General features: G+C 26.6%; 7 protein-coding genes across 17 annotated transcripts; 4 read left to right on the plus strand and 3 right to left on the minus strand.

Moving 5' to 3' along the window:
• The first annotated feature begins 27 nt into the window (after nt 1-27).
• Nucleotides 28-1529, plus strand: LOC124431824 (ras-related protein Rab-24-like). 5 transcript variants are annotated; one of them, XM_046980148.1, is made up of 4 exons: nt 451-725; nt 862-950; nt 1044-1321; nt 1388-1529. In XM_046980148.1, the coding sequence occupies exons 1-4, from the start codon at nt 612-614 to the stop codon at nt 1498-1500; spliced, it is 594 nt and encodes a 197-aa protein (XP_046836104.1). In that variant the 5' UTR covers nt 451-611; the 3' UTR covers nt 1501-1529. The 5 variants fall into 5 exon arrangements, with proteins under 5 accessions (XP_046836105.1, XP_046836106.1, XP_046836103.1 ...); XM_046980149.1 differs by lacking the exon at nt 451-725 and adding an exon at nt 28-391 and having other exon boundaries at nt 1044-1516; XM_046980150.1 differs by lacking the exon at nt 451-725 and adding an exon at nt 28-269 and having other exon boundaries at nt 1044-1516.
• Nucleotides 1530-2195: 666 nt separating this feature from the next.
• Nucleotides 2196-4427, minus strand: LOC124431823 (S-adenosylmethionine mitochondrial carrier protein-like). 2 transcript variants are annotated; one of them, XM_046980145.1, is made up of 7 exons: nt 4288-4427; nt 3911-4059; nt 3400-3556; nt 3213-3322; nt 2676-2916; nt 2448-2586; nt 2196-2337 (listed from the first exon to the last, which is right to left on the minus strand). In XM_046980145.1, the coding sequence occupies exons 2-7, from the start codon at nt 3977-3979 to the stop codon at nt 2202-2204; spliced, it is 852 nt and encodes a 283-aa protein (XP_046836101.1). In that variant the 5' UTR covers nt 3980-4059; nt 4288-4427; the 3' UTR covers nt 2196-2201. The 2 variants fall into 2 exon arrangements, with proteins under 2 accessions (XP_046836101.1, XP_046836102.1); XM_046980146.1 differs by lacking the exon at nt 4288-4427 and having other exon boundaries at nt 2202-2337; nt 2408-2586; nt 3911-4052.
• Nucleotides 4428-4510: 83 nt separating this feature from the next.
• Nucleotides 4511-7115, plus strand: LOC124431822 (protein RFT1 homolog). Of its 3 annotated transcripts, XM_046980141.1 has the most exons (9): nt 4511-4648; nt 4734-4883; nt 5022-5224; nt 5329-5515; nt 5593-5877; nt 5939-6070; nt 6150-6281; nt 6361-6861; nt 6956-7115. In XM_046980141.1, exons 2-9 carry the CDS (start codon nt 4824-4826, stop codon nt 7112-7114), a joined length of 1659 nt encoding a protein of 552 aa, XP_046836097.1. In that variant the 5' UTR covers nt 4511-4648; nt 4734-4823; the 3' UTR covers nt 7115. The 3 variants fall into 3 exon arrangements, with proteins under 3 accessions (XP_046836097.1, XP_046836098.1, XP_046836099.1); XM_046980142.1 differs by lacking the exon at nt 4511-4648 and having other exon boundaries at nt 4823-4883; nt 5022-5102; XM_046980143.1 differs by lacking the exons at nt 4511-4648; nt 4734-4883 and having other exon boundaries at nt 5084-5224; nt 5310-5515.
• A 6-nt stretch (nt 7116-7121) lies between these two features.
• Nucleotides 7122-8142, minus strand: LOC124431825. The gene is made up of 4 exons (XM_046980152.1): nt 8007-8142; nt 7770-7831; nt 7561-7675; nt 7122-7445 (listed from the first exon to the last, which is right to left on the minus strand). The coding sequence occupies exons 1-4, from the start codon at nt 8039-8041 to the stop codon at nt 7382-7384; spliced, it is 276 nt and encodes a 91-aa protein (XP_046836108.1). The 5' UTR covers nt 8042-8142; the 3' UTR covers nt 7122-7381.
• A 356-nt stretch (nt 8143-8498) lies between these two features.
• LOC124431821 (F-box/LRR-repeat protein 20-like) lies at nt 8499-11869 on the plus strand. The gene is made up of 6 exons (XM_046980140.1): nt 8499-8598; nt 8835-9110; nt 9295-10311; nt 10456-10860; nt 11025-11168; nt 11326-11869. The coding sequence occupies exons 1-6, from the start codon at nt 8539-8541 to the stop codon at nt 11542-11544; spliced, it is 2121 nt and encodes a 706-aa protein (XP_046836096.1). The 5' UTR covers nt 8499-8538; the 3' UTR covers nt 11545-11869.
• On the minus strand, nt 11716-20648 carry LOC124431820 (PHD finger protein 14). Of its 3 annotated transcripts, none has more exons than XM_046980138.1 (15): nt 20510-20648; nt 18538-18908; nt 16871-17035; nt 16489-16728; nt 16075-16286; nt 15841-15995; nt 15468-15742; nt 14947-15402; nt 14577-14865; nt 14271-14502; nt 13977-14164; nt 13749-13887; nt 13347-13639; nt 13099-13207; nt 11716-12455 (listed from the first exon to the last, which is right to left on the minus strand). In XM_046980138.1, the coding sequence occupies exons 2-15, from the start codon at nt 18578-18580 to the stop codon at nt 12435-12437; spliced, it is 2817 nt and encodes a 938-aa protein (XP_046836094.1). In that variant the 5' UTR covers nt 18581-18908; nt 20510-20648; the 3' UTR covers nt 11716-12434. The 3 variants fall into 3 exon arrangements, with proteins under 3 accessions (XP_046836094.1, XP_046836093.1, XP_046836095.1); XM_046980137.1 differs by having other exon boundaries at nt 16489-16731; XM_046980139.1 differs by lacking the exons at nt 18538-18908; nt 20510-20648 and adding an exon at nt 17333-17521 and having other exon boundaries at nt 16489-16731.
• LOC124431819 (DNA-directed RNA polymerase III subunit RPC1) lies at nt 20608-27725 on the plus strand. Of its 2 annotated transcripts, none has more exons than XM_046980136.1 (20): nt 20608-20739; nt 21835-21970; nt 22061-22210; nt 22314-22649; nt 22723-23055; nt 23125-23262; nt 23380-23577; nt 23659-23895; nt 23993-24326; nt 24407-24656; nt 24762-24991; nt 25095-25445; nt 25551-25719; nt 25797-26136; nt 26227-26414; nt 26476-26623; nt 26720-26872; nt 26954-27154; nt 27238-27371; nt 27586-27725. In XM_046980136.1, the coding sequence occupies exons 2-20, from the start codon at nt 21872-21874 to the stop codon at nt 27671-27673; spliced, it is 4077 nt and encodes a 1358-aa protein (XP_046836092.1). In that variant the 5' UTR covers nt 20608-20739; nt 21835-21871; the 3' UTR covers nt 27674-27725. The 2 variants fall into 2 exon arrangements, with proteins under 2 accessions (XP_046836092.1, XP_046836090.1); XM_046980134.1 differs by lacking the exon at nt 20608-20739 and adding an exon at nt 21399-21643.
• The last annotated feature ends 217 nt before the right edge of the window (nt 27726-27942 follow it).

The following is a 27942-nucleotide window of genomic DNA, read 5'->3' on the forward strand; positions in this document are numbered from 1 at the left end:
GTCCATGACTTTTATACGAAGTGTAGTGGCGCTATCATCTTATCGAAACAAATTGTGCTTTTTTGTTCTATTTTTACTTAATCGTAACTAAAATATCAATTAAAATTTGTTGTTAACGAAAAGAATTAGTCTTTTCACGTATATGAAAAAATAATTATTTTGTTATTTATTAAGAAAGGAGAAAAATAAAGTGGATAATAATTAATTAATGATTGAGATAAGCGAAAAAGCGCAATTTAGAGTTGACTGTACATAACGTTTATAAAAAGGTTTCGATTAAAGACTTTTATTGTTGTTATTTATCTATTTTAGGCCTTATCAAAATTTTCATTTTTAAACAAGTGTTCGATATCATTATTATCTGATTATCGATTATAATTCTTTATCTATAGTAAGTAGGTTCTAATTTTTTCAAGTCATTTCTTAAAAGAAAGTTTTCAAAAACTTTTGAGTTATATTTAATATTTTCAGATCATCCTTAGTTTATTATTTTAATATAAGATATTAACAGACATATATATATATATATACATATATATATATATAATTGCATAGATGAAGATATAAAGATATAATCTTTCCATAATCATTTGTGGGAAGTATAATCAAATATGAATCGTGTAGATTTAAAAGTTGTGTTACTAGGAAATGCAGCTGTTGGAAAAACAAGCCTTTCAGAGCGTTTTGTAAATGAAAGATTTAATGAGAATTTATCCTATCAAAACGTAATTAAATGATTTATAAAAGTAAATTTATGATAGTGTAAAAGTTAAAATTCATAAGTGTATTTGGGATGTTTTTATTATATATATTGTAACAGTTATATATTAAATAAAACATTGAATCAGTCATTATTTGTAGACAATAGGAGCTGCATTTGCTGCAAAACAAATAGAAATTAATGGACATAATATTGTAATGGGAATATGGGACACTGCAGGTAACGAAAGGTATATTATCTTAATTTCAATAATTCTTACATATTAATTTTGTTAAAGATTATTTTCACTTAAATAACATTAAACTTATATTATTTATTTCAGATATGATGCAATGACAAGAATATATTATCGTGGTGCTAAAGCTGCAATAATATGTTATGATGTTACAAAATTTAATACATTTCAAAAAGCGAAGTTTTGGGTAAGAGAATTGAGAGATGTAGAAGAAGAATGTAAAATTTATCTCTGTGGTACAAAAAAAGATATTTTATCAAACACTGATATGATAGCAGTACCAGATATAGATATTGTAAAAAACTATGCAAATGGTATTCAAGCTAAATTTTTTTTAACATCAAGTAAAACTGGAGAGAATATTGGTAAGATCATATATTTGATCACACTGCTTTTTTTGAAGATAAACTTAAATTATTTATTTCTTGCAGTGGAATTATTTACAGAAATTGCTAATGATTTCTTATCTGTGCCAGAGAATTTACAAAAAGTAGAAGAAACAATTGCTTTAATAAATACGCCCAAAACATCGCATTGTTGTTAGGCCATAAAAACAAAAACAATATTAAAATTTTTAATACTTTCGTTCTTCATATAATATTCAAAAGAGGTAATTTAATGTATATTAATACTATATATTAATATTTGAAAGCAAAGTTTTAACATACAATAAATTATTCTTATATGATACAATCATTAAACAAGTAATTAGTATTAGAAAAAGTCTTGTGCCTTCTTAAATATTATTCTAACGTAAAGATTAGATCAATGATTGCTAAAATATTCTCTATAATTGTAATATTTTTCTGACAAGATGCATGTGTGCATCTTAACAGTAATTATGAATATAATTACTTGCATTTATATATTACAAATTAATATACATTTCATTTGTTGTCTTATTTAAGCATTAATTATATTTTATAAATTTTATGTTTCTATAAATTTCAGAAAGAAAATTTTATTTTGAAATTTTTAAATATATAAGTTAATTATTCACTACTATAATGGTGCCATATTTAAGCAGAAACTGTGAAGACTTTCAGATAATTTAATTATGGTTTATCACCTTTAAGAAAATCAATACGGTTGTTTATTATAAACAAAAGTATTGTTATATATAAGGTGCAAAGTTTACTCATTATTTTTTAATGAATAGACGTGAGAAAAAATTTGAGAAAATGTGAAAATTTGTAACTTCAAATAGTGAGCAAAAAATATTTTTGCTTTTTGTTATTACTTTTACTATGTTTTATTTTTTTGGTTTGATGTATATGGGAAAATTGAAGCACAAATCTCTCTGGATTGTTCATAGATACCAAAAAATACAAAACCACTAATAGTAAAGCCACCCACCCTTGGAAGAAAGCCTGCGAATAATCTAAAAGATATTTTTCAATGATTTAAACTATGACAAAACATTAAAGTTAAAAGGAGACGCATGACAATACCTAAGACTTCAAATAATAGAAAGATGCAATTTGTCCATACCCTTTAGGTCCATTCTCTCGATAAACTTCCTTTAACATCGTGGATATTTTAACTTCTTTTTTATCCGCTGTAGTCGAAGACAACATTATTCTAGTTTTTGCAACATCCAATGGAGTTGTAATAGCTGCAGAGACTGCCACTGTGAAATAATTTTTAGATTTATACATTTTTAATAATATATTTTGTTGAAATAATGGCATTATCAAATATTGCAAAAATTAATCTCACCAGATGCTGCACCACAATAAGCTCCTTCTAATGGTGTACATTCATGGTGTACATGCTGTTTCCAACAAACTTTAAAGTATTCCCATAATGGCATTTGAATGCATCCAAATGGCATGTCACGAAGAACAGTGCTGCCATATCCACGAAATAATGTTCGTAATTTTAAACGAGCCACATCAGCTAAAAGCGCTTGTCTTCTTTGTTTAAGTACCTCCACTGGTACTCGTATTAAACAAGCAACCTGCAATATAATAATATACAATTTTTTATTTGGATATATTTATGACACTTAATGGAATGATATTAGAAATAAATTTAGATCTTTTACTTCTTATAATAGATTATCAAGAAGATGCAATTTTATATGCATATCATAATTAAGGCAATATTATAAACAAACATTTGTTTATGAGTCTATCTTGATATTTATATTTTTATATTTTATTTATTTATATTGATAAATAAACTTCTTATATATTGAATTTTTATATGTTCGATGCTATATTTGTGTGAAAAATTTAAAAATAATTCTGTTACCATTTCACCTAATGATGCAGCACCCATATGTATAAATGCATGATATTGAGGTAATATTTGTGGTTGTAGGAATTCTTTTAATCCCTCATAAGTGATAAAGAATAAAGCAGCTGGTAACAAAAAATTGTTATATGTAATGGCAATCATATTTTTTGTATTCTATTTTTCATTTGTATATAAGATCTACCTGATGGAGCAGAGCCCATCATTACAGGTCCTATACCATGATACAATTGTTTGTAACCACCCGATTTTAAGAATCCATGTTGACTTTGTAAACGTGTTTTGAGAGTATCCAATGGGAAAAATATTATGTCACAAATAATTCCTGCAGCAGCACCTGACTAGTAATAATAAATTATTAAAATATGATAATTAGCAAATACATATTTCAAAATAAGAAAAAAAAACTATATATATATATATATATATATATATATATATATATATATATATATATATATATTAATTTATAGTTCTTTCTATTTGTATATTTTTTCTGTGAAAGGAATTTTGTAAATTATTTATATATAATGTAATATAATACATATATATATATATATATATATGTATATATACATATAATAACAAAATAAAAATATACGTTTTATCTTGCGTATTATATTTTCAACGTTTTATAACAATAAGATTTAAGGGTTAATTTAAAATATATAACACTTCGTAATTGGAATACTTACGATGATAGACGTGGAAAAGAAATGTTTTGCATTTGTAATGTCACTCGATTTTGCTTCTTCAGTAAACATTCCACTAAGTTAAATACTTTATTATGGGTGTATTTGAATATATCCAAATTCAGATTCTATTACACTATCTTAAAGAGTCACTGTATCGAAGTTTTAAAAAATTTATCAGAATTAGAATTAAAAACTGTAAATGCATTAACATGATTGCATTGCAGTAAGAAATTGAATAGTAGTAAAGTTATTTTCTTTCGGTCGAGAACTTCTTTCTTGAATGCTCTATTTCATAATGAAATGTATATATTTATGCGCAGAAATAAATACTTGATATTAATTTTATAAAAATGATTGTTATCTAATATTAAACTCACCAATTTTTTTATATCTTTTTTCTGTTATACAAAGAATGAAAAAAATTTATAAACAATTAAGTCACGTGTGGTACACTACTCTATTGCAGTAACTGCTGAATCAATCGATTGTCGTCTGCTACTGACAATCGGCTTTCTGGAAACTAACCTCAAAGTCTCAGTAGGCAGATTGCACCGGAGAGAAATTTATCTATTAATCTACAATAGATTATGAAAATCCATTGTCTTTATTATAATATTTTTACCAGCTTGTGTATGTTAGATGCAAAATTACTAGATTAAAATGGGACATAGGGAAATTTGAGAATTGCGTCATGAAATATATTAGATTCAAGTGTAATCGTTGATGTTTGGTTATCATGTCAGTAATATTTATCTATTTCTTATGTCAAAGAAAGTATGCCCAAAGAATTATTATGGAAATACGATTTCACCTTATGTTTTAGATATTCTACAAATTCTACGTAATATATTGTCAACATCAATGTTTATGGCGGGAATCTCGAAATGTTGAATGTTTTTAATTAGATATAAATATGTCGCAATCAATCTTAAAAAGCAGCTTAGAAAATGCTTCATTTAACATCGTATTTCAGGTATTATATATCAATATATTTTTCTTTAAAAAAAGGTCTTGTGAATTTGTCAAGTTTTATCCTTTTATTACATTATCCATAAAAAAAAATTTATTATATCACTATGTTCTTTTATATGTACCATAAAAATTCTTACAGATAATATGTCGCTGTGTTACATTTGTTCTAAATGCTTTTGTGGTACGTCATGTTGGACAAGCAGTTTTGGGTGTAATCAATGTAAGATTACTACTTTTAGAATCCATGATATTATTTTTATCTCGTGAACCATTTATGAAGGCATGCTTAACTAATACATCCGAACATAACTGGGCTCAAGTTGTAAATTTACTTTGGATAACGTTAGTGCACTTACTTATAGAAATTATTTCATTAATTATATTGTTTACTTATGACTACTAATGAAATCATATTATATATTTACAGCATTAATTATATTTTTCAGAGTACCAATTTGCATTGTAATGTCTTCACTGTTTGGATATATTTGGCTCTTTTTTTTATCAACTTCTGAAAGTTTACCTCCTTACTATACATTTGCAGTATGGGCAGTGGCATTATCTTGCATCATAGAATTATCATCTTTAATTGTACAATTAGTTGCCAATGCATTCCTTTTTGTTAAACTTAAAGTAAACAAATTTACCTTTATACTTTTATATTTCAATTATTTTTAAGTGATAAATACATAATATAATTTTGTTTCCAGGTTATGCTAGATACAATCATGATTACTATCCGTACTTCAACGTTTGTACCATTAATACTTTATTATCCAGAAAATGCGTTATTTGCTTTTGGCATAGCACAATTAGTTGCAGCAATATTTTATACAACTAGTTATTATGCATATTTTCATTATTACATTAATAGTATAACTAAGTTCAAACAAAAAAGAAGAATGTCCTTGAAGGATATGAATGATGAATATATTTCAACAGAATTTCCATTTCGAACAATAAAGGATTTTTTGCCTGGTCAATTAGAAAATAGTGTATGTATTTCTTTTAAGGTCTTCCTTTTACCTCTTTATAATCAAAATAAGAACTTTTCAGGACTCATATTTAGATAAAAAATTGACTATATTAACATGGAGTTTCTTTAGACAAGGTATTTTAAAACAAATTTTAACAGAAGGTGAAAGGTTAATCATGACCGTTATACCAGTACTCTCGTTTACTGAACAGGTACTTAATTAACAAATATTCCTTATTTATATCACATTTTATTATGACATTGCATAATTATTATTTTATAATATGTAAGGGAACGTACGAGGTTGTCAATAACTTGGGTTCTTTGGCTGCAAGATTTATTTTTCGTCCAATCGAAGACAGTGGATATTTTTATTTTACACAAATGGTTAAAAGGGATAAACCTTTATTGGAACAAAATCCAGTAAGTATATAAATTCGTAAAAGAAACTTTTGTAAAAACTTGAAAGAAATATGAATTAAAAATAAATTACAATTTGCAGATAAAGATTCAAGAAAGTATAAGTGTACTCACGCATATGTGCTCAGCTGTTACAGCTATCGGCTTTATAATTTTAGTATTTGGACAATCTTATTCGAGTACATTACTTTGGTTATATGGTGGAGCAAAATTGACATCAAATTTACCAGTTCTTTTATTGAGAACACACTGTTTGGCTATATTATTATTGGGTATTAATGGTGTGACTGAATGTTATACAAATGCAACAGCTGACAGTGCAACTATAAATAAGAACAATTTGATAATGATCTATGAATCAATAGCATTTCTGGGTGCATCTTATTTATTTGTTATATGGTTCGGGCCAGTTGGTTTTATTCTTGGAAATTGTTTTAATATGAGTCTGAGGATTGCGCATTCAATGATATTCATTAATAAACGTCATTCTGGCGCAATTCACAATCCTTTACTTGGACTAGTACCAAAACGAATGTTCTTTATTACATTATTACTAGCTACAATTATCACGAATTTATCGCATGTAAAGAAATTTTATTTTTTACATTCATATATATATACATATATCCAAAAATATTATAATTAAGTTAATAATGCATTTGTCTGTGTATTTTTAGGTCTATTTCTTCCCAGATGAAAAAATGCTGCATTTGTTAATTGGATTCGTAGCACTTATAATGGTTCTTATTGCATGGATATATGAAAATTATGAACTAATTAAACTTGGTGGTAACAAGTGGTACGAAAGGAAAAACAAATATAAAAAGAATGATTGACCTTAAATTCCTAAAGTGTAAATATTTTATTAGTATTTGGATCCTTCGAATATTAGATTCATAATGCAATTCTATAATCTTACAAAATCATAATAATAATTTCTATACTTCGAAAAGAGATAATCTTATGAGATAATATTACTGGTTATAACATAATAGCTATATTATAATTATCTTCCTTTCTATGTATAAGAATAAGTAACAAAATACATCATACTTTATAACATATCTTACTGTAAATTAAAAATAAGGGCAAAGATAATAATATTAATTTGCAATATGTTTATAAATTGCACCAACTATTGGTCCTTGTCGTTGAATAAGACATTTCCTATAAGAAATTAAAAGTATATATTTTCAATTTAATATCCATTTGAAAAATGTGCATGTTACTTGTATATATACATATACACACACACACATAACCAAAGTATTATTTGCATTACCTGTTATCATTTTGGATTGTTATAATTGGACAAGTTGAATCAAGTTCTAATTTTGCAACTTGATCTGCAATGGCTGCTATAATACCTGCACTATCGCTTGAAGCATTACCTTTGACTAAAGAATATTTATGTAGAAAGAAATTTGTTATTATATAATATATACATAAAAAATAATATACTATAAAAGGATAATTTATTTAACAACGTACCTCCTAAACATAATCCTGCACGATCAACCAGGATGCAACCGATTATAGCTTCATTGTTTTTTCTAAGAAATAATGAATGAATATTTAAAATAAGACAAGTTTAATAATTTAATTCAATAAACTAACATAATAGTTTATTATTGTTTTTTTTTTTGTTAGATATCAAAATAAAACACCCGCGCAAAATCACACACACACACAATTTATACAAATGAAATAATATATTTGAAAACTTACACTTCGTCTAAAGTTTTTTCAATATTTTTTTCCATTCTGAAGTTTTTTGTAGGTAAAATTCAAAAAAATGACTAAAAAATAATATGGAAAACTTAATACGAGATGTTTAAAAGATACTTCGCAATATACATGTCGCCATTTTATATGAACCTAACGTTACAATACGTTAAAAACGGTGATTCAATGTAACCTATAGGTTGGAATCATAGCTGTCAAAAAACTTAAACGAACTTGAGTAAGAATCGTGCGCACAATGTTACGTAGCTTTATGTAATCACTATCTTTTATATAAACGTAATGTTTATTTAAATTAATGGGTTATAACGAGTATAAATATATCCCGTTCTCGTTCTTTTAATCAAAAATATAATGAATATCTTTAAATTAATCGTTAATAATTAAATATTTTTGTATTTTAAAGGTACTATAAATTAACTGAATTTAGTCTAATAATCGTTATATAAAAATTAATGTAATATTGTATTGCGATAGAATTTATTTTATGAAATCAGTGCAATAACTGAAGTCAACAATGGAAACAATATCTAGCCAGAGCACAATAAACATTGATATACCACAATTACCTATAGATGTAAGTTAATTATCTATTGAAAATAATATCTAATAGAAATATAATTTTTAGAATGTCAAAAGATATTTAAAAATTTGAACAAATTAGGTAATCATTGTAATTGTTTATGCGCATTGACATGACGAGTATAAAAATACAATAATAAAATCTTTTTTCCAAATATTATTTCTATATTCTTTTAGGTCAATTCCTTATATTAACATTTCTTTTTTTTTTTGCATTATTCCTATTAACAGGTAATTATACATATAATGTCATATCTATCTATATCTGATAGAATGGCTGCTGGATTGGTTAATCGAATATGGCATGAAGCATCCCTTGCCACAAAATTTATAGATCAACAATTAATAATCCTTGGTCCACCACGAATAGACAATTTAAGTGATGTATTACATATACTAGAACATTCTTTCCGACCGTTTTATAATTTTATTTTCAAAGAAGTGGAATTAAAAAGTACAATGTCTCTTTGGAGACAATATGGACCTTTTATGAAGAGTCTTCATCTGGTATAATAAATCAGTTATTAAAGGCTCAAAATTAAAATTAAATTTAATTTAATTTACAATTTTAATACTGATTAAGGAAGTTATATTCAGAATCGGTATTAAAATTATAAATTAAAAATATATTATGTTCCTAATTAATTTTACTTGAATTATGGATGATAATCAAATATTATATTGTTTGCAGTTCTGTTGTGATTTCAGTGAAAAAACACTCATTGGGATTCTTAAGCATTGCAACAGTTTAAAAACATTACACATCAGTTCTTGTCGAGAATGTTTAATGTCCGGCAGACTTTTGGAAGATGACAGTGATATAAAAGAACTCTCAGAAAAATTAAAATTTTTACACGAACTTAGTCTCACTTATAATCGATATTTAAGTGATGCTTTATTTAATAAATTTATTTCGATATGCCCAAATGTAAATACACTCAGTCTAAAAGGTTGCGAAATATCTTTTCATTGTGGCTTGTATAAAAAATTTTATCCTAATAATAATGTGATTACTTATGGTTCAGAATCAGTATTAACATTTTTAAATATTTTGCAGTATATTATTTCTTCTGCAAAACAATTAAAACATGTAGACTTTAGTCATACACTTATAGATGGTACTGCTTTAGCAACCCTTTCAAAATTGGAGAATCTCAGATTGGAGACATTAAAATTGCAACATTGTAATCAGTTAACTATTATTGGAATTAGAACATTAACGTATCATCAAATTCATTTAAAATTATTAGACATAAGCTTTTGTACTCGAATCACAGATGTTAGTCTCATTGTTATATGTAAAAATCTGAAACAATTAGAAAGTTTAAATATAAGAAGATGTAGGGCAGTCACAGATGGTGGTATACAACAAATACAATTGCTCAGAAATCTAAAAGAATTAGACATTTCAGAGTGTGAGCAACTTACCTCAAAATGTATCACTGATGGACTTTGTAATGAATTACAAAATAATTTACAAACAACTGACAATGAGACGGATATGAAACCAGATAGTATAAATTTAAACGTGCAAGAGGCAGATTGTTCTACAAAAAATGATGTTAGAAATGATAAAATGTTAAAACTTTCCGTAAATGCTTTGAATCTCGATGAATCATGTATCAAATGTATAGTTAAATGTTTTCCAAATTTAAGGTACCTTGATGTTGGTTATTGTTTCATAGCTGTTACAGATATTACAATACAGGTAATTAACCTATCCAATTAACTATTTTTATTTTGTTTTATACAGTTCATCTTTTATTATATTTTTATAATAATGTATATGTATAATATATATATACTATATAGCAAATTAGAAACACGATTATTTATTTTTTATATTTTCCAGAAAATATTTGAAGAACTTGTATTTTTACGAACATTAAAAGTAACTCATTGTGATAGAATAACAGATGCTGGCTTAATGGGTATTGATACCAGTGATAATATAGACATACAATCACTTCAACTTAACGTTACTGATAAGCCACCAGAATCATTATTACGAATCAGTTTACGTTCACGAACAGAAGAAGAAATAGTATGCGATGCTAATAGAACATGTTACATTAAAAATTTATGGAAGAATATTTCAACTTCATCGCCTACAACAATGCCTGCATTTAGTTTGACACGTCTGAAAGGTCTTAGAGAATTGGATCTCTCGGGTTGCAGTAGGATAACCGATGTCAGCTTAAAACATAATTTTGCTTTTATAGAATTGAGGGTATTAAGTTTAAGAAAATGTTGCCAGGTAAAATATTATGACTTATTTTTTTTTTTTTTTTAAGATTATTTGTCTAATTAAAATTGATGCAATATATTACAGATAGAAAGATTAAATATGTATAATAATAATATCATAAAAAGCTTACAAGGTATACTTTTGCATGTTGTTATGCTTAAATTATTTTGCAGATAACATATGTGGGATTAGAATATCTAGCAAAAAATAACTCTGCTATAGAGGAATTAGATTTAACACAATGTTATAATATATCAGATTTGGGTGTCTCATATCTTGCTATATATTTACACAGATTAAAGCGTCTTCATCTTCAGGTATATTCAGTATTAAGACTTATAATTAGATCGTTTTAATTCTAATATAATTAAATCAAAATTAAATACTATTAAATATATTAAATTTATTCTAGTTTTTTTTTCTTTTTTTTTTTTTTAAAGGATTCTAATATCTATGTTTTTTGTTCGTTAACAGGGTTGTATACAATTAACAAATCAAAGTTTAGTATATATACAAGAAAATTGTAAAAGTCTTCAATATCTAGATATACGATATTGTAAAAAAATAACAACTTTTGAAATACGCAATTTGCCTTTTTTGCATATGGAATATACACAGCCAACAGAAAATAATTTATTGTTGGATAATAATATGCATGCACCAATACCAATACCACCACCTATATATAAATAGAATAATTTTTTTTTATTTAAAATTTTATACTTGAAATCATTAATAACCTGTGTATAGACACACACACTGGCACACACACTCACACACTCTATATGAACGAATATATATATATATATATATATTCTATACATGTATGATTAAGAAACTGAGATTAATATTGTTTAAATTAAATTAATTTTATGTATATTTAGTTATTAGTTAAACAATTAATCCAAATAGGTATACAAAAATTTTTAATAAAGTGTTTGTAATGTTGGATTTATGTATATAGTATAATAGAGAAGCTCATGTAAAAATTGAACACGGACGGAGATGGAAAAAGAAATGGTACTTATTTTTTGTTTGCTCGCCTATACCATTACTTAAAAAACTATGAAGGAAAGAATGCATCGATAATGAAAACAAATATTATGCGTAAACGACAAATGTATATATGCATATATATATACATATATGTATATATATATGTATGTGCATATATATATATATATATATATATATATATGTATATGTCTGCACGATTTTAATAAGCAAAGAAAGAATTTAAGAACGATTAATTATGACGAAAAAATATATAATTTTTACAAAGAAGAGAAACATTATTGGTTTGTATTTACAATATGATTCATTATATATCCAGCATTAATAGAAAAAAGTTGGAATTTGAATTATTATTTTGAAATATTTCTACACTTTTTTTTTTATACTAACTTTGTATTTATTATTTATATTTTTATATTTATTTTTTCTTATTTATTTATTTATTTTTTAATTTTATTTTTGTTTTTCTTTTTTTACTTTACAAAATTATAATGACACTGAGAGATAAATGACATTGCCTTTGAATAAGTGAATGCAGTACTATGGCTGCAGACGTAAAATGGGTGATATTAAGTCTCTGACTCAGAGGCCTGAAATTAAAGAAATACGTTTACTAATATGAATTTGTTATATTTATTTAAATTGTCTGCATCCAGTGACAGTTTTAGAACATAGATGAGAGTATTGCAATATATTTAAATCTAAGTATACAACATACTATTTAGATTTCTTGTGATACTGAAAATATACATTAAAAACGAGATTATATGCGTAAGAAGAAATCGTTTTTCAAACATAATATATTAACGAAATTTTTATTTTCCAAAGCAATGTATGAAAAAATATATCTTTTTCATTAGATATCATACATTTGCTTCATGAAAATGTAATTACTTTTTGTAAAAAATTGTTAACTCTAATAATACAGTAAGCCAATTTTACTTAATTATTTAAAATCTACTTACTTGTGCATAATTTAACTCAACGCCAAAAGTATTTGTTTATATCATTTTGTTTTGTTTGTTTGTTTTTTTCTCTCTTTTTTTTTTCTTTTTTTTTTTTTTTTTAAAGCTCTTTTGTACATCATTATCGAAAATAAAAACAGATAATAATAATAATCTGTATGGCTGTTGAGCATAATAATTAGTCATATCAGCTCGCTTCATTAGAGAAATATCTCACTTCTGTGTCCGAAAACATCACTGATCGGATGATAAGAAAAAACTAACTTACACTAGGATCGCAGTCAGCACAATGCCAAGAATAGCCTCTTCTTTTAGGAGATTTTTTCACTGGAGGGTCTAAACACGTGAAGTGATAGCATTTTTTGCATTCATCGCACCTACAAAGTACATAGTATTTTACAAACAATGAAAATAAGTATAGAAAATATTTGATTATATATGCAAACAATAACTTATACTATAATATTAAATATAATAATAATAAAAATACTGTGAATTTTTAATGCGATTACTAACATTACAAGATTTTGACTGGTACCAGGTGTATCACAAACATTACACTGTGTAAGAAGATCCGCGTCTTTCCCTCTCTTTACATTTCCAGTTTGTAATCTCGTATTATTATTGACGTTACTATTACTAGATGTATTCATTGTAACAACATTTGTGGTAGGTGGTGGAAGCGGTGGTGGTAAAAGTTTAAGCGTTGGCGGCGGTGGTGTAATTTCTGTACTTGTTGATGTGGCAACAAACATTTGCGGGCTAGATTTTGAAGCTACATCTCCGTCCGGTCGTGGAATTGGTTTTATCTTTATCAAAAAAGAAAAAAGAAAGAAAGAAATTATATATATGTTAATAAAAGTATTTAATTACTTAATAGAAACATAATGTTATTATAGAGATAATAAATTAGTATACTTTTATAGTAATCCGTCTATGAACTTCTGGTTGTGCTTGTAAATCTGGATTTTCAATATCAAGGCTTTTTCTTTTATGTTTTCGTTTCCTTTGTTTTACACCAGTGATTGGATCAGGGGTATACCTCTTATGCTTTTCTCTAATAATAATAATAATAATAATAATAATAAATCATGATATTTCATATTATATAAAATTTGTAAAATAATTATCCAAAAGAAAATATACCTTCGCCTTTTTTTTGCACTTCTTTGTGAAACAGATTCTGTACCATCCGCTGAAGCCACCATATATTCAGGGGATCCTTCTCTTGTTGTTATAGTAATATTATTAGTACATTGTTGATTATGTGTCGATTCAGCTAATTGAATTTGTTCCGTTACTGAAGGTTGCGGGCACATAGGTTTTATAGTTAACTGTAAATTAGTTTCAATAAGTTTAATAGAACGTCAAAATAATAAATAATAAATAATAATGTATTAAAATCAATTTAAATCAATGTTCTTTTAAAATAAATAATACCTTTGGTGTTGTGGGTGTATCAGGAACAGTAACGTTCGTTACATTGTTAAGCGGTGTAGATGCATTTTTTGATGTTGTTGGTGTAGTCGGTGTCATAGGTGCTTGGATCTCTTGAGGTGGCGTAGACGTTAAATTAGAATCATCCTTACAATGCCTTAATTTACGAGGAGCCGATGTATCTACACGTTCAACCTCCGATCCAGAAGATTCTTTATCGCACTCGGAACACTGCCTGTTTCAATGAAATCATAAATAATAGAACGTTTCATTAAGTATATAACATTTACTTTATAATTATAGACATACCATCCCATAAGTTTGGTTTTTTTAGGCATACGAGATAGAGGAGGACTTAAACACGACAAATGGTAATGAAGATGACATGTATCACATTTTGCAAGAAGATGTTGATTAGTAGATCTTCTACATATGCCACATTGGTGTCTCAAAGTCAATTCACTTTTATGATTTTGATCATGGGCTTGACTACTCAGTACTCTACCTTCGCGTATACCTTCTGCTCCTTTTCCCACCGGTAGCGGAAAACCAACACCCATTTTTAATGCAGCTGCAGTTGGTACTCCTAATCCCGTACCTTAAATAAAAGCAGATTATTTTTTTCTCCAATTTGTATTTTAATAATTTTTCATTAATTTGATATTTAAAAATCATTTACCAAGTGTAGGCGCAATTCTTGGTTTGGCTAAATCTGCTATTAGAGGCAATGGTTTAACATAGCCACTATTTCTTAGCATTTGATGATACATGTCAATTTTTTCTTTTAACGTAACATTTACCCTAATTTGTTCTTCATTGTCCTTCATCACTTCATCGTATTTTCTATCTAATCTTTGTTGTTCATTTAACAATTGTGAATTAATATCAAGTAGCTCCTGCAATCTTCTTTTCATTGATGTAACACGTAAATTGCGATCCAAATAATATCCTATGAACTCCACACTGAAGGCTGGAGGAATATGCCATTTTTTTCTTACATCCACTAACGCTACAAGTTGTGCTTCCTGTGCTTCTAATGCTGCTGTATCAACGCCCATTAATTCAGCTTTTTTTGCCAATTGACGACATGCAGATGCAGATGTCGTTAAAAGACGAGGCATCTTTTGAGTCGGTACTGAAAATAATGATTGTTATTAATATTAAGAAATATTACAATGATTGAACATGTTTATAATATACCCCAAGGAGGTGGACGAGATGCTTTATGGGCTAGATATTTATGTCTGTGCTTCGCTAATTTTCTTTGAATTCTGCGCTGTTCCTCTGTATCCAAATGATTTGGTTGCTTTAAAAGTTGTTGTCGATATTGAGCACGTAATTGCAATGCTAACCAATTGCGTCTGCGTCTACGAACAAGAAGTTTATCAGAATGTAACTTGCAATGTGCATAAAATGGATCAGCTTGATCCACTTCTTCACTATGTGCTTCCGATAATAAACCCTCCCGTTGAGCACTGGAAACAAACATTATACTTGTTAAGATTCCATACTAATAATATAAATATTGATATTACTAATGTGATATTACTCTAACGTGTAAAATATATCTTACCAAGTAACATGAAAATATGTGTGACACATTCCAGCATCACATTCAATGCAAACACCGGTACGAGCAAAACGTGCATCTTCACATAAAGAACATTGCTTTGCACCCCATTTGCTATATGCCATTTCGAAAAGCGTTACACTTGATAGCCGATCCACCTAAGATAAATATATAATTATATAATGTATATAAGTATATACAGTTATAAATTTTCTTTCTAAATTATAAGTAATTTACTTCTCCGAAAGCTACACCAGGTACGTAGAGAGCACAAACTAAATGAACCCATTTTCCTACATCGGTTTCTTTAAAAATTCCACCTTTATTAGGGCAAAGTTCACACGATGGATCTTCAATGCCTGCACTACATGCTTCACAAAACCATGGGGCTGATTGACACAAAGAATCAGTACTGGAAAAACTCTCTACGTCTGATACGCCATAACATCCTATAATATATTGATTATTGATTATAATCTATTGTAAAATATTAATTGGCTCTTATAAACATTTATATAAGAAAGTAACAAGAAAGTATTTCTTTATATTTATATGCTGAATTTTTCATAAGGCATATACTTTTATTATTAAAAAAAAAAAAAAAAAAAAAAAAAAAAAAAAAAAGAAAAAAAGAATGTACTAAAAATTTACCTTCATGGACACTGACTCCACATCCATCACATTCAACAATTTCATTAATATCATCACTTCTATCACCAAGACAGCCACAACAAATAAGCATTTTGTTCAATTTTTCATCTAATGGTCCACCTTTTATTGCTTGTTGACGAGCTTGTTCTATGACGTCTCCTACAGTCAGACCAGTGTTCTCTTTTGTACTTAACAATGGATCAACTAAAGAATCATCTGATTCTTCTGATCCATCTTCTTCTTCTTAAAAACAAAAAAAAAAAAGAAAAAAAAAAAAAAAAAGAAAAAAAAAAGAAAAAACAAAAAAACAAAATTTACATTTTAATACTCTCACTAATAATCAATGAAAGAAACGAATTAATTTTTAAGTTAATTAATCAACCTTTCCCAATATCATTAGAATCTACTGAGTCATCATCAGATTCTTCACAATGATCTTCAATTCTAAAATCACTATCATCAGAGCTTTCACCTAAATCAAAATCAAGTAATGATTGTTGTGCAGATCTAATAGGCTTTACTCTTCTTTTCTTTGGATCTCTCTCAACTGTAAAATAATAACAGTTTATTATTTCTCTCAATATACAAAAAACGTATAAGGGTTATTTAAAGAATAGATTTTATATAAAGAAAATAGTTAATTATTTTATATAACATAATTATTTTATATACACATATATATATATATATATATATATATATATATATATATGTATATATAAGAAAAACAAACATTTAAAATCCAATAACACGCTTAACACAAGTTAATAAAGTGGTAGTAAAAACGTCAAAGGAAAGATACTAAGGTTATGTTCGTTACTTATTAAAAAAGAAGAATACATACAAGAACTGTTCATTGTATCTTAATTTCGATTTCTTAATGTTCTATACAAAATACAATTAATTCGAATTAATATTGACTATAACATTTATATTATTATTTTTCTTTTTTTTTCTTTTTTTTTACGATTTATCTTTTAATTACAATTACAGTCGATTGTATGCTTAAATGCTATATCGTTCTCTATAGGACTCCTACCCGTCACTATGTGAAATTATTTCTCTCTCTCTCTCTCTCTCTCTCTCTCTCTCTCTATCTCTCTCTTTCTCTCTCGCTCTCTTTCTCTCGCTCTCTCTCTCTCTCTTTCTCTATCTCTCTCTCTCTCTCTCTCTCTCTCTCTCTGTACAAATGCAATATGTGTTGTGTCATCGGTATATTGCGTTAAATTAATTTTAAAAGTAATTGATAGACGTACTATATATATATATATATATATATATATATATATATATAACACACCAAACAAGTGCTATGAAATCGATCAAAACAACTCGATCTATTCATTCATACATTTTTTTTTTTTTTACATAAGAGTTCACTGTTACTTTCCAATATTATTTACACAAGGCTCGAGTACTTTGTTAAAGAAAAGAAAAAGAAAAAGAAAAAGAAAAAGAAAAAGAAAAAGAAAAGAAAAAGAAAAAAAGAAGGAAAAAAAAATAAAAAAATAAAAATAATAAAGGAAAAAAGAAAAAAAGAAAAAAAAAGAAAAAAGAAAGAAAGAAAAAATAAAAATAGAAAAAGAATACATAAGTAAAATTTACATTCATTAATAATAAGGAAAATAATTTTTCGTTGAAATATAATCAAAGTAAAGATAACAAATTGTTTTACGTTTAGTGTCATTATAACACGTATAAATCATGCTAATGGTTATATATGTATATAAAATTTATCATTCGTTATAGAATAATTTATCATTGAAAATATATATATATATTCATCATAAAATTAATATTTCATAATATGTATTTATTTCTGTATACTACGATACATATTAGAAATTATTTATTCGTATAAAAATGTATAACAATATCATTAACCGATCGTTCTTCATTCCGTAATGTTAATCATTTAACAAAATATTAAATGAAAATAATATAAAACTATTTAATAGAGAAATAATCGTGGATTGTTTTTTTTTTTTTTTTTTTCTATAAGATTCTTTGTTTTCTCTTTTTTTCTTTTTTGTGTGTGTGTGTACTTACTCATTGTTTTATATAAAAATCCTACGTCGTCCTCTTGAGACATTCTTCTTCAGGCCACGAAAACGTATCTTAAAGTCTTCAAAATAATGCTTATATCTCGATTTTCCGTATTTCTTTTTTAATCACAAAAAATACTTATAGATGTTCCGAGGTTGTTGACATACGATAAGTCCGACAAATCTTTTCATATCAGTTCACTTGAATTATTATGTCAATATTTAAAATAATAATACGACGTAAGGAAGTTCATTCTTCGGTGGTACATGTTATCCTTTTGACTCTGTTGTAAGTATGAACTTCTGCTTAGGTTCTCATCGTCAAGTCGCCATATTAACTTTTGGAAAATCCTTTAAGCGGGATGTTCGAAAATACTAAGAAAATATGAAAACGAATATAATGTATTTTAAATATATTATTATGTCGGTGTTTTTTTATTAAAAATTAGCTAATTGTTTTAAAAACGTTTAAAAGTTTAATAATCTTCTTTTTGTCTGTCTCTTGTATATTTCACTTCTTCTTTTTTTTTTTTTTCTCTCTTTTTCCTTCCTTTTCAAATATAATATACAAAAACCTATGACATTTAACGAAGCTAAATATACATGAAATGAATCATTTCCGTGAAGTAAGCTCATTGATCTCAATGGTACGACTCATCCTATTACCCTTTTTCTTTCATTTATAATCTATCGCTTGCTTCGCAAGTCAATCAACAAATAAAAATTTTTCCGACAATATGGCGGACGACTGATGTATACTCATATATATATATATATATATATATATATATATATATATATATATAAAACGTTAAAAATATTTTTCATTGATCATTAAGCATTTTTCATGATTTGTTTTTTCTATTTCTTTTTTATTCATTTATTTATATAACATTATATGATTTTAAAGAATCTAAAGGGAGCGTTCTTAATATTTTTACGCTTCAAATTGTTTCTATACAAAAAAATTATATAAATAATATAAATAATATTATCAATGAGTAATAATATTATTTTGTAGAATCGTTAAACGATATTAATTATAAAATTATTGAATTTTTATTTTATAAATTTAATATATTTTTTATTTAATAAAGTCTATTTAATGTTTGAAGATTACTGAATGTTATAAAAAATTTATTGATGTTACATACGATTCGAGCGAGATACAATGAATAGCCTTAAAACGCGACGACTATTGGCTTATCATATATACTCGAAGGCCAATAAGAGAAACATTGGCGGGATATTAGTCGTAATTTATCGTTAATTACAAATCATTTTATTTAGATAAATAATTGACGTATAATTTATTTATAATTAATGAAAATATAATTTTACAATTAACCAATGTACTCGTATATTTTCATAAAATTTATATAAACATAAACGATATTCTAATCTTGATGATTATTGTATATTAAACTTCGAACGTTGAATATTGCAAACGTTAAGGCTATTCATCATCTTTGGTTTTATAATGGTTTACACCAATCATTTCAACAATAAATTCAAACCTAATTCTTGACTGATTACGATAAATAAAATCAAAGGAATTATCGACTTTTACGAATTTTTCGCAAAGTTTTATTTTCTTCGGAGGAAAAAGAAAAAAAAATCGTCTTAAAAATGCTGTTTTGGCTTTTTGAAAGTGCTATATTGCTATTCTTCACCCTCCCCTTGTCCCTTGCTTCGAGTAAAAAAGTCTGAAAGTTCTATCTCATAGGTAATATGGAAGTGAAGTTATATTTTGATTTTTATTAAAATAATATATATATGTATATATATATATGTACATATATATATATATATATATATATATATATATAAGTATTAATTTATTCAATTATTATTTTTGTCAAAATAATCGACAAAATTTTATTTTGTGTTTGTTTTTGTCGTAAATTTATATAACGTTCATTATAATGTATATTAATTAATATTTATTCTTTATGAATTATAAAACAAATGCGTACCGGCGCTGTGTTCTATTTAGCACGGATCACTACGAGATATACGCCACCATCAAAGAAAGATATAAATACGAGAGACTGAAAAGTGTGATTTCTCTCAGTTCACTAAACCAATACTTTTACCCTATACTAAACCAATTGTTAAGTTACGCATACAATGGTCTAACCAACACAAATTTATTCACCGATGCGATAAACGCACGGCAGGAGGATAATGTTAACCTATCACGCCTGTAAGTAAAAACCTGTAGTTTACATTTCCTCCATACCTGACGCTGAAGTCAAATACGTTTCATAATACCAAAAGCTTCGTCCTTTTCACCGCAGATTTGAAGGGGCGCTACTGTACAAAATTTAGTATTCATTAAAATTGTTGAAAACAAATTTTACGCCAACAATTAATTCAAATGTAATTCTTGAATGATTTTGACGAACGAGATTTCAAATTTAAAGACAAAATTTTAAACGAGGAGTTGTTTTTTCTTTTCTTTTTTTTTAATTTTTAAGAAAACTTCATTTCCTTTGAAAAATTCAATCGACGCCAAAAAAACGATGTCCTTTTCTTTCTTCGAAAATAATTTATAAATAAAAGATAGATTTTTTCAAAATTTGAAAAAGCTAACTTCCCGTGTAAATCTTCATCTTTGAAATAAAATCATTTTCGTTAAAATTAGATAAATATTGTAATTGTATTTTCTATTGGCGTAAACCAATATAAAAGGAGGGGATAGCGAACGGCATTAATGTATTTTTCATTTTCTTAATGGAATTATAAAAATGTTAAGGTCGAAAATTATTTATTAAATTGTTTTGATTAAATTCTCTTCTTTTTTTTTTTAAATTATTAATATCTTAAAGTTCATATATACATTTATGCGTGTTACAAATTGGACAAGCATAGGTATGAAGGAACGTAAACAAACCGGTCATGTTTCATTAGTTATCTTTCCTTCGAACGATCGATGTGGTTAGCACGTGTGATCTAAAATAATTTTTTATTTTAATAATATTATTTCTCAATATATATATATATAGACTTTACCAACGTTATCAACAATATTATATTATTTATTACAATTATTATTCATAAAAAATGGTGAAAGAACAATTTAGAGAAACTGATGTCGCCCGAAAAATGTATGTATAATAATTTATCAAATCTTTTTGTCATTAACATACGTAGATTTTTATTATTATTATTGTATATATAAATATATATATATATATATATATATAATATTTATATCTATATATTTATATTACTAGATATGTTATTGTATAAAAGTTTGATAAGCAAATGATATTTAATTCTTTTATTATTTTATTAGATCACATGTATCTTTTGGGGTGGATAGTCGTTATAACATGGAACGACAGGCTCATATCCATGTTGTTGCTAAAAATTTATACAGTCAAGATAGTCAACATACTCCTGTGCAATATGGTGTTCTTGACAAACGCATGGTATGTAAAAATTAAAGGTTATATTTATAAGATATAAAAGTTATGATACATTATACTATCAAGTTATTAATATTTATTATCATTTTGTAGGGTACTTGTTCTAATGCAAATAATTGTGGATCATGCGGTAAATCTTTGAATGAATGTATTGGTCACTTTGGATACATCGATTTAGAGTTACCAGTTTTTCATGTTGGCTATTTTAGAGCTATTATTGGAATTCTTCAAAGTATTTGTAAGGTAATATATAAATAAATAATTTTTCTTTTTTTTTTTTTTGCTATAACGATATAATTTTAATAATATTTATATATGACTTATAATGTATACTTTTAATTCATAGAAATGTTCCCACGTAATGTTGTCTGTAACGGATAAAAAACGATATTTGTCCAAAGTACTCAATCCCAATTTGGGATATCTCACACGTAAAGCATTAAGAAAACAAATTTTAGAGAAAGCTAAAAAAACTACAACTTGTCAAAATTGTGGGGAGCTTAATGGAACTGTAAAAAAAGCTGGATTACTTAAAATAGTCCATGAGAAATATAGAACAAAGAAAAAAGCTGATGCTATTGTTCAAGAAAAATTATCAGAGTACAGCAATGTAATTGAAAATAATAAAGAATTAGATGGGATACTTCAAAATGGTATTGTTAATGTATTAAATCCTTTAGAGGTAAGATCTTACGATGATCTTCTAATGAAATTTATCAAAGAATATAAACTTTGAAATAATAATTTAATTATAGGTTCAAGGTATTTTGGAAAGAATACCAGCGAATGATATTCCTCTATTATTGATGAATTATGAATATGCTTTACCAAAAGATTTGATATTAACAAGAATACCCGTACCACCAATTTGCATCAGACCAAGTGTTGTATCAGATTTAAAAGCAGGCACAAACGAAGATCACCTTACTATGAAATTATCAGAAATTGTTTTTATTAATGATGTTATTCAAAAACATAGACAAAGTGGTGCCAAAGTGCAAATGTATAATGAGGATTGGGAATTTTTACAATTACATTGTGCTCTTTATATTAATAGTGAAATGTCAGGAATACCATTGAATATGCAAGTGAGTGTTATTGTTAAAATTAAATCAACATTAGACAGATTAATAATTATTGTGATATGTATATTATAGCCAAAAAAATCTGGCAGAGGATTGGTTCAAAGATTAAAAGGAAAACAGGGACGTTTCCGAGGTAATTTATCTGGAAAACGTGTGGATTTTTCTAGTCGTACTGTGATCTCACCAGATCCTAATCTTAGAATAGAACAAGTAAGTTTTGTTTTACATGAACAACTTGAAATTGATTTTATAAATTAAAATTAATTAAAATTAATTAAAATTAAATTTTATTGTAATAATCTTTTTATAATAATTGAATATTTGTAGGTTGGTGTACCTATTCATGTTGCAAAAATATTAACATATCCAGAAAGAGTTAATCCATCAAATATGGAATTAATGCGCAAGTTAGTTAAAAATGGCCCTGATGTACATCCCGGTGCAAATTTTGTACAACAGGGAAAGACTCAATTTAGAAAGTTCCTTCGTTATGGTAATCGTCAAAAGATAGCTCAAGATCTACAAGTAATAATCTAACTTTATTTTAGTAATTATAGTTCGTTATATTTTACGAGTTAATTTATTTACTACTTATATAAATTTTAGTTTGGTGATATTGTTGAGAGACATCTTAGGGATGATGATGTAGTTTTATTCAATCGGCAACCTTCATTACACAAATTAAGTATAATGGCACATAAAGCAAAAGTATTAGACCATAGAACATTCAGATTCAATGAGTGTGTTTGCACTCCTTATAATGCAGATTTTGATGGCGATGAAATGAATCTCCATTTACCTCAAACAGAAGAAGCAAGAGCGGAAGCTTTGATATTAATGGGGGTAATGTAGATACATTAATAATTAATTAATTAATTGAATAAGATAATAGAAACTATTTGATCAATATGTTATAATTAATAATTATTATATTAATTAGAATAAATCTAATTTGGTCACACCCCGCAATGGAGAATTATTAATAGCGGCAACACAGGATTTTATTACCGGTGGATATCTTTTAACGCAAAAAGATATGTTTTTAAATAAATCACAAGCATCTCAATTGGCAAGTTGTCTATTAGCAGGTTCAGATGCTAATATGAATATAGATTTTCCTAAACCAACAATTTTGAAACCATTACAATTATGGACAGGCAAACAGATTTTTAGTTTGATTATGCGGCCTAATGAAGCCTGTCCAGTGAAAGCAAATTTAAAGACAAAGGGTAGAGCTTATACTAGTAACGAAGAATTATGTATCAATGATTCATGTAAGACTTATATAAATATTTTTTATTTTCTATTATTAATAAAATACAATCTATTATATAAATGAAGTAATATATTGCAGATGTTATTATTCGCAACTCACAGCTATTAGCAGGTTCCATGGATAAATCAACATTAGGATCTGGTTCAAAACAAAATATCTTTTACATCCTCTTTCGTGATTGGGGCGAAGATATTGCCGCAACAGCAATGTGGAGATTGGCTAGAATAGCAAGTTATTTTCTTATGAATAGAGGCTTCTCTATTGGTATTGGAGATGTTACACCAGGTCAAGGTCTTCTCAGAGCTAAACAAGAACTTTTAAATGCTGGGTAATTTTAGATTTCTATGAAAATTCAAAATTCAGAGAATAATCATTCATCATAAATAACATCATTTTTCTTTTCCTTTTTCTTTTTTTTTCTTTTTTTTTTTAGTTATTCTAAATGTACAGAATATATTCAACGTATGGAAGAAGGACGTTTAGCTTGTCAACCTGGTTGTACAGAAGAAGAAACTTTAGAGGCAATGATATTGAAAGAACTTTCTGTTATACGTGACCATGCTGGTAAATCCTGTTTAAAAGAACTTCATCCCAGTAATAGCCCATTAATTATGGCGTTATCTGGCAGTAAGGGTAGTTTTATTAATATCTCACAAATGATAGGTAAGCTTTTATAAAAATAATTCTCATAACGAAGTTATTATATAATATAAAATATAATAATATTTTATATTATATTATATTTTATTATTATTAAATTTTGTAGCTTGTGTCGGTCAACAAGCTATTAGCGGTCATAGAGTTCCAAATGGTTTTGAAGATCGAGCATTGCCTCATTTTGAAAGACGTTCAAAAATTCCAGCAGCCAAAGGTTTTGTAGAAAATTCATTCTACTCGGGTCTTACTCCTACTGAATTCTTTTTCCATACAATGGGTGGAAGAGAAGGTCTTGTAGATACAGCTGTTAAAACTGCAGAAACAGGATATATGCAAAGAAGATTAGTCAAGAGTTTAGAAGACTTGTGCCTTCATTATGATATGACAGTACGAAATGCAGTAGGAGATATAGTGCAAGAAATTTATGGTGGTGATGCATTGGATCCAACATATATGGAAGGTAAAAAAAAAAAAAAAAAAAAAAAAAAAAAAAAAAAATTGTTTTTTTACGTCGATAATATCAATGAAACGATCAAGAGACTTTTGTATATTTGAACTTTCATAGGGAAGGATTGTCCAGTGGATTATAAAAGGGTTCTTGATCACGTACAAGCTAAATCCCCGTATAAAGAGGAGGAACCATTGGATGGTCCTAGCGTGATTAAAGCTACGAATGAATTGTTAAATTCCGAAGAGTACGAGTGTCTCAGTGACGAATTTAAACAAGAATTAGCGTAAGAAATATTACGATAATATTATTTAACAATTATATTTAACAATGTATTATTATATAAAATTATATTTTAAATAGAACATTCCTGAAATCTGTTGCACGTAAAATAGCACGTTATCGGCAAAATATTAAAACAAATTCACCTGTATTGTCGCATCTCGAACGACTTACTGTATCACAATTAGTCGAATTTATTCATACTTGTAAAGAAAAATATATGAGAGCTAAAATAGAACCGGGTACAGCTGTGGGTGCACTTGCGGCACAAAGTATCGGAGAACCGGGTACACAGTTAACATTAAAAACTTTCCATTTTGCTGGTGTAGCATCAATGAATATTACACAAGGTGTACCACGTATTAAAGAGATTATTAATGCAAATCCAAGAATTAGTACTCCTATTATTACAGCAGCTTTGGTAAATATTCCTTCTTTTTTTTTTTTTCTTTTTTTTTAATCACGTTAATATTATTATTACAATCGTTTATGTGTATTTGTGTATTAACAGGAAAATGATACCGATCCTGAATTCGCAAGGCGTGTGAAAGGTAGAATAGAGAAAACAACATTGGGAGAAGTAACTCAATACATCGAGGAAGTGTATTTGCCGGATGATTGTTTCCTTTTGATTAAATTAGATATCGATAGAATAAAATTATTAAAATTAGAAGTAGACGTCAATTCGATACATTATTCGTAAGTATTATTATTTTTATAATTATATCAAAGGGAATTAATATGATTGATAATTTTACAGTATTTGTACTTCGAAATTAAAACTTAATCCAAAATTTGTGACTGTAAGAAGTGATTCTATTATCACTATCAGTCCTAATAAACAAAAGACTAGTTTAAATTATGCTCTTACACATTTAAAAGAGATAGTGCCTAATATTGTAATTAAGGTAATTATAATTTATAGATATATATATATATATATATATAAGATGAGGAATTTCTATTTGAATATTACTTTAAATATGTATGATAATAATATCTAGGGATTACCATCGATATCTAGAGCAGTAATACATAACGACGATTCAGGTGGTAAAACAAAATATAAATTCTTCGTTGAAGGAGATAATATGAGAGAAGTTATGGCAACAACTGGAGTTTTAGGCACCAAAACCACATCTAATAATACGATTGAAGTATGCGACATCTAATGATAAATTTGTTAAAATAGAACAGTATATAAAAATAAATTATATTTATTATATCGATGTATATAGGTATTTAAAACACTTGGTATTGAAGCAGCAAGAGCAACAATTATGAATGAAATTAAATTAGTAATGGAGAATCACGGTATGAGCATTGACAGACGTCATGCAATGCTTGTTGCAGATTTAATGACAAGTAGAGGTGAAGTACTTGGTATCACGAGACAAGGTTTGGCAAAAATTAAAGAATCTGTTTTAAATTTAGCATCAGTAAGTAAAACATTTTATATATTAAATACTAAAATTAATTTTTTAATTACTATGTATATATATATATATTTCCTTTTTTTCAGTTCGAAAAAACAGCAGACCATTTATTCGATGCAGCTTATTATGGTCAAAAAGATATTATTTGTGGTGTATCTGAATCCATTATAATGGGTATTCCAGTCCCAGTAGGAACTGGAATTTTCAAATTATTACACAAATATCCTTTTCATATTAATATTTTAATAAAATACATTTATATATATATATATATATATATATATATATATATATACATATATTATATATATTATATATATTATGTATATTATATTGTATATATATATATTCATATTTTTCATATAATAACAATATTAGTTATATATATAATTTGAATATATTTGAAAAAGTTATTTTCCTTATTAATTAAATACAGCAGATAAAGAGGAACCAAAAAAACGAGAGTTAATATTTGACGACGCCAGATTTCATAAAAAGGTTCCAAAAAGTACAGCAGTATAAAAATATATAAATTGTTATATTTTTAATAATAAAAAGTTATTTAATGTTAAGAGAAAACAAGAATAATTCTTTTATTATAAATTTTGTATATTTTATATTAAAAAAAAAAAAAAATTTTCGAAATATTCATTTTGGTATGTTAATTGTTCAAAATAATGTGTATGTATTCGACATCGAATTTTATGTGAATTCTATTCTGACTGATTAGATAAATCTGATGCAAAATTAATACTAAAAGGATGAAATGTGTCTTTTCTTTTTTTGTATTT

Source organism: Vespa crabro, chromosome 22 (assembly GCF_910589235.1).
Source record: "Vespa crabro chromosome 22, iyVesCrab1.2, whole genome shotgun sequence".
NCBI lineage: Eukaryota > Metazoa > Arthropoda > Insecta > Hymenoptera > Vespidae > Vespa > Vespa crabro.

Excerpts from the sequence above, each read along its gene's own strand:
- LOC124431824 (XM_046980147.1), top strand. The coding sequence starts at position 612 with ATGAATCGTGTAGATTTAAAAGTTGTGTTACTAGGAAATGCAGCTGTT. Across the intron at positions 726-861 it reads AGAATTTATCCTATCAAAAC|ACAATAGGAGCTGCATTTGC; the intron begins GTAATTAAATGA and ends CATTATTTGTAG. Across the intron at positions 951-1,043 it reads GACACTGCAGGTAACGAAAG|ATATGATGCAATGACAAGAA; the intron begins GTATATTATCTT and ends TATTTATTTCAG.
- LOC124431823 (XM_046980145.1), bottom strand. The coding sequence starts at position 3,979 with ATGTTTACTGAAGAAGCAAAATCGAGTGACATTACAAATGCAAAACAT. Across the intron at positions 3,323-3,399 it reads GATGGGCTCTGCTCCATCAG|CTGCTTTATTCTTTATCACT; the intron begins GTAGATCTTATA and ends TTTTGTTACCAG. Across the intron at positions 2,917-3,212 it reads CTGCATCATTAGGTGAAATG|GTTGCTTGTTTAATACGAGT; the intron begins GTAACAGAATTA and ends ATTATATTGCAG.
- LOC124431822 (XM_046980141.1), top strand. The coding sequence starts at position 4,824 with ATGTCGCAATCAATCTTAAAAAGCAGCTTAGAAAATGCTTCATTTAAC. Across the intron at positions 4,884-5,021 it reads CATTTAACATCGTATTTCAG|ATAATATGTCGCTGTGTTAC; the intron begins GTATTATATATC and ends AAATTCTTACAG. Across the intron at positions 6,282-6,360 it reads CTTTATTGGAACAAAATCCA|ATAAAGATTCAAGAAAGTAT; the intron begins GTAAGTATATAA and ends TACAATTTGCAG.
- LOC124431825 (XM_046980152.1), bottom strand. The coding sequence starts at position 8,041 with ATGGAAAAAAATATTGAAAAAACTTTAGACGAAGT. Across the intron at positions 7,832-8,006 it reads GAAAAAACTTTAGACGAAGT|AAAAAACAATGAAGCTATAA; the intron begins GTAAGTTTTCAA and ends ATTATTTCTTAG. Across the intron at positions 7,676-7,769 it reads TGCAGGATTATGTTTAGGAG|TCAAAGGTAATGCTTCAAGC; the intron begins GTACGTTGTTAA and ends AATATTCTTTAG.
- LOC124431821 (XM_046980140.1), top strand. The coding sequence starts at position 8,539 with ATGGAAACAATATCTAGCCAGAGCACAATAAACATTGATATACCACAA. Across the intron at positions 8,599-8,834 it reads TACCACAATTACCTATAGAT|GTAATTATACATATAATGTC; the intron begins GTAAGTTAATTA and ends TCCTATTAACAG. Across the intron at positions 11,169-11,325 it reads TAAAGCGTCTTCATCTTCAG|GGTTGTATACAATTAACAAA; the intron begins GTATATTCAGTA and ends GTTCGTTAACAG.
- LOC124431820 (XM_046980137.1), bottom strand. The coding sequence starts at position 18,580 with ATGTCTCAAGAGGACGACGTAGGATTTTTATATAAAACAATGA. Across the intron at positions 13,888-13,976 it reads AGTGCAAAAAAAAGGCGAAG|AGAAAAGCATAAGAGGTATA; the intron begins GTATATTTTCTT and ends TATTATTATTAG. Across the intron at positions 13,640-13,748 it reads ATAGACGGATTACTATAAAA|ATAAAACCAATTCCACGACC; the intron begins GTATACTAATTT and ends TTTTTGATAAAG.
- LOC124431819 (XM_046980134.1), top strand. The coding sequence starts at position 21,600 with ATGGTGAAAGAACAATTTAGAGAAACTGATGTCGCCCGAAAAAT. Across the intron at positions 21,971-22,060 it reads GTGTTCTTGACAAACGCATG|GGTACTTGTTCTAATGCAAA; the intron begins GTATGTAAAAAT and ends ATCATTTTGTAG. Across the intron at positions 22,650-22,722 it reads ATGTATTAAATCCTTTAGAG|GTTCAAGGTATTTTGGAAAG; the intron begins GTAAGATCTTAC and ends ATTTAATTATAG.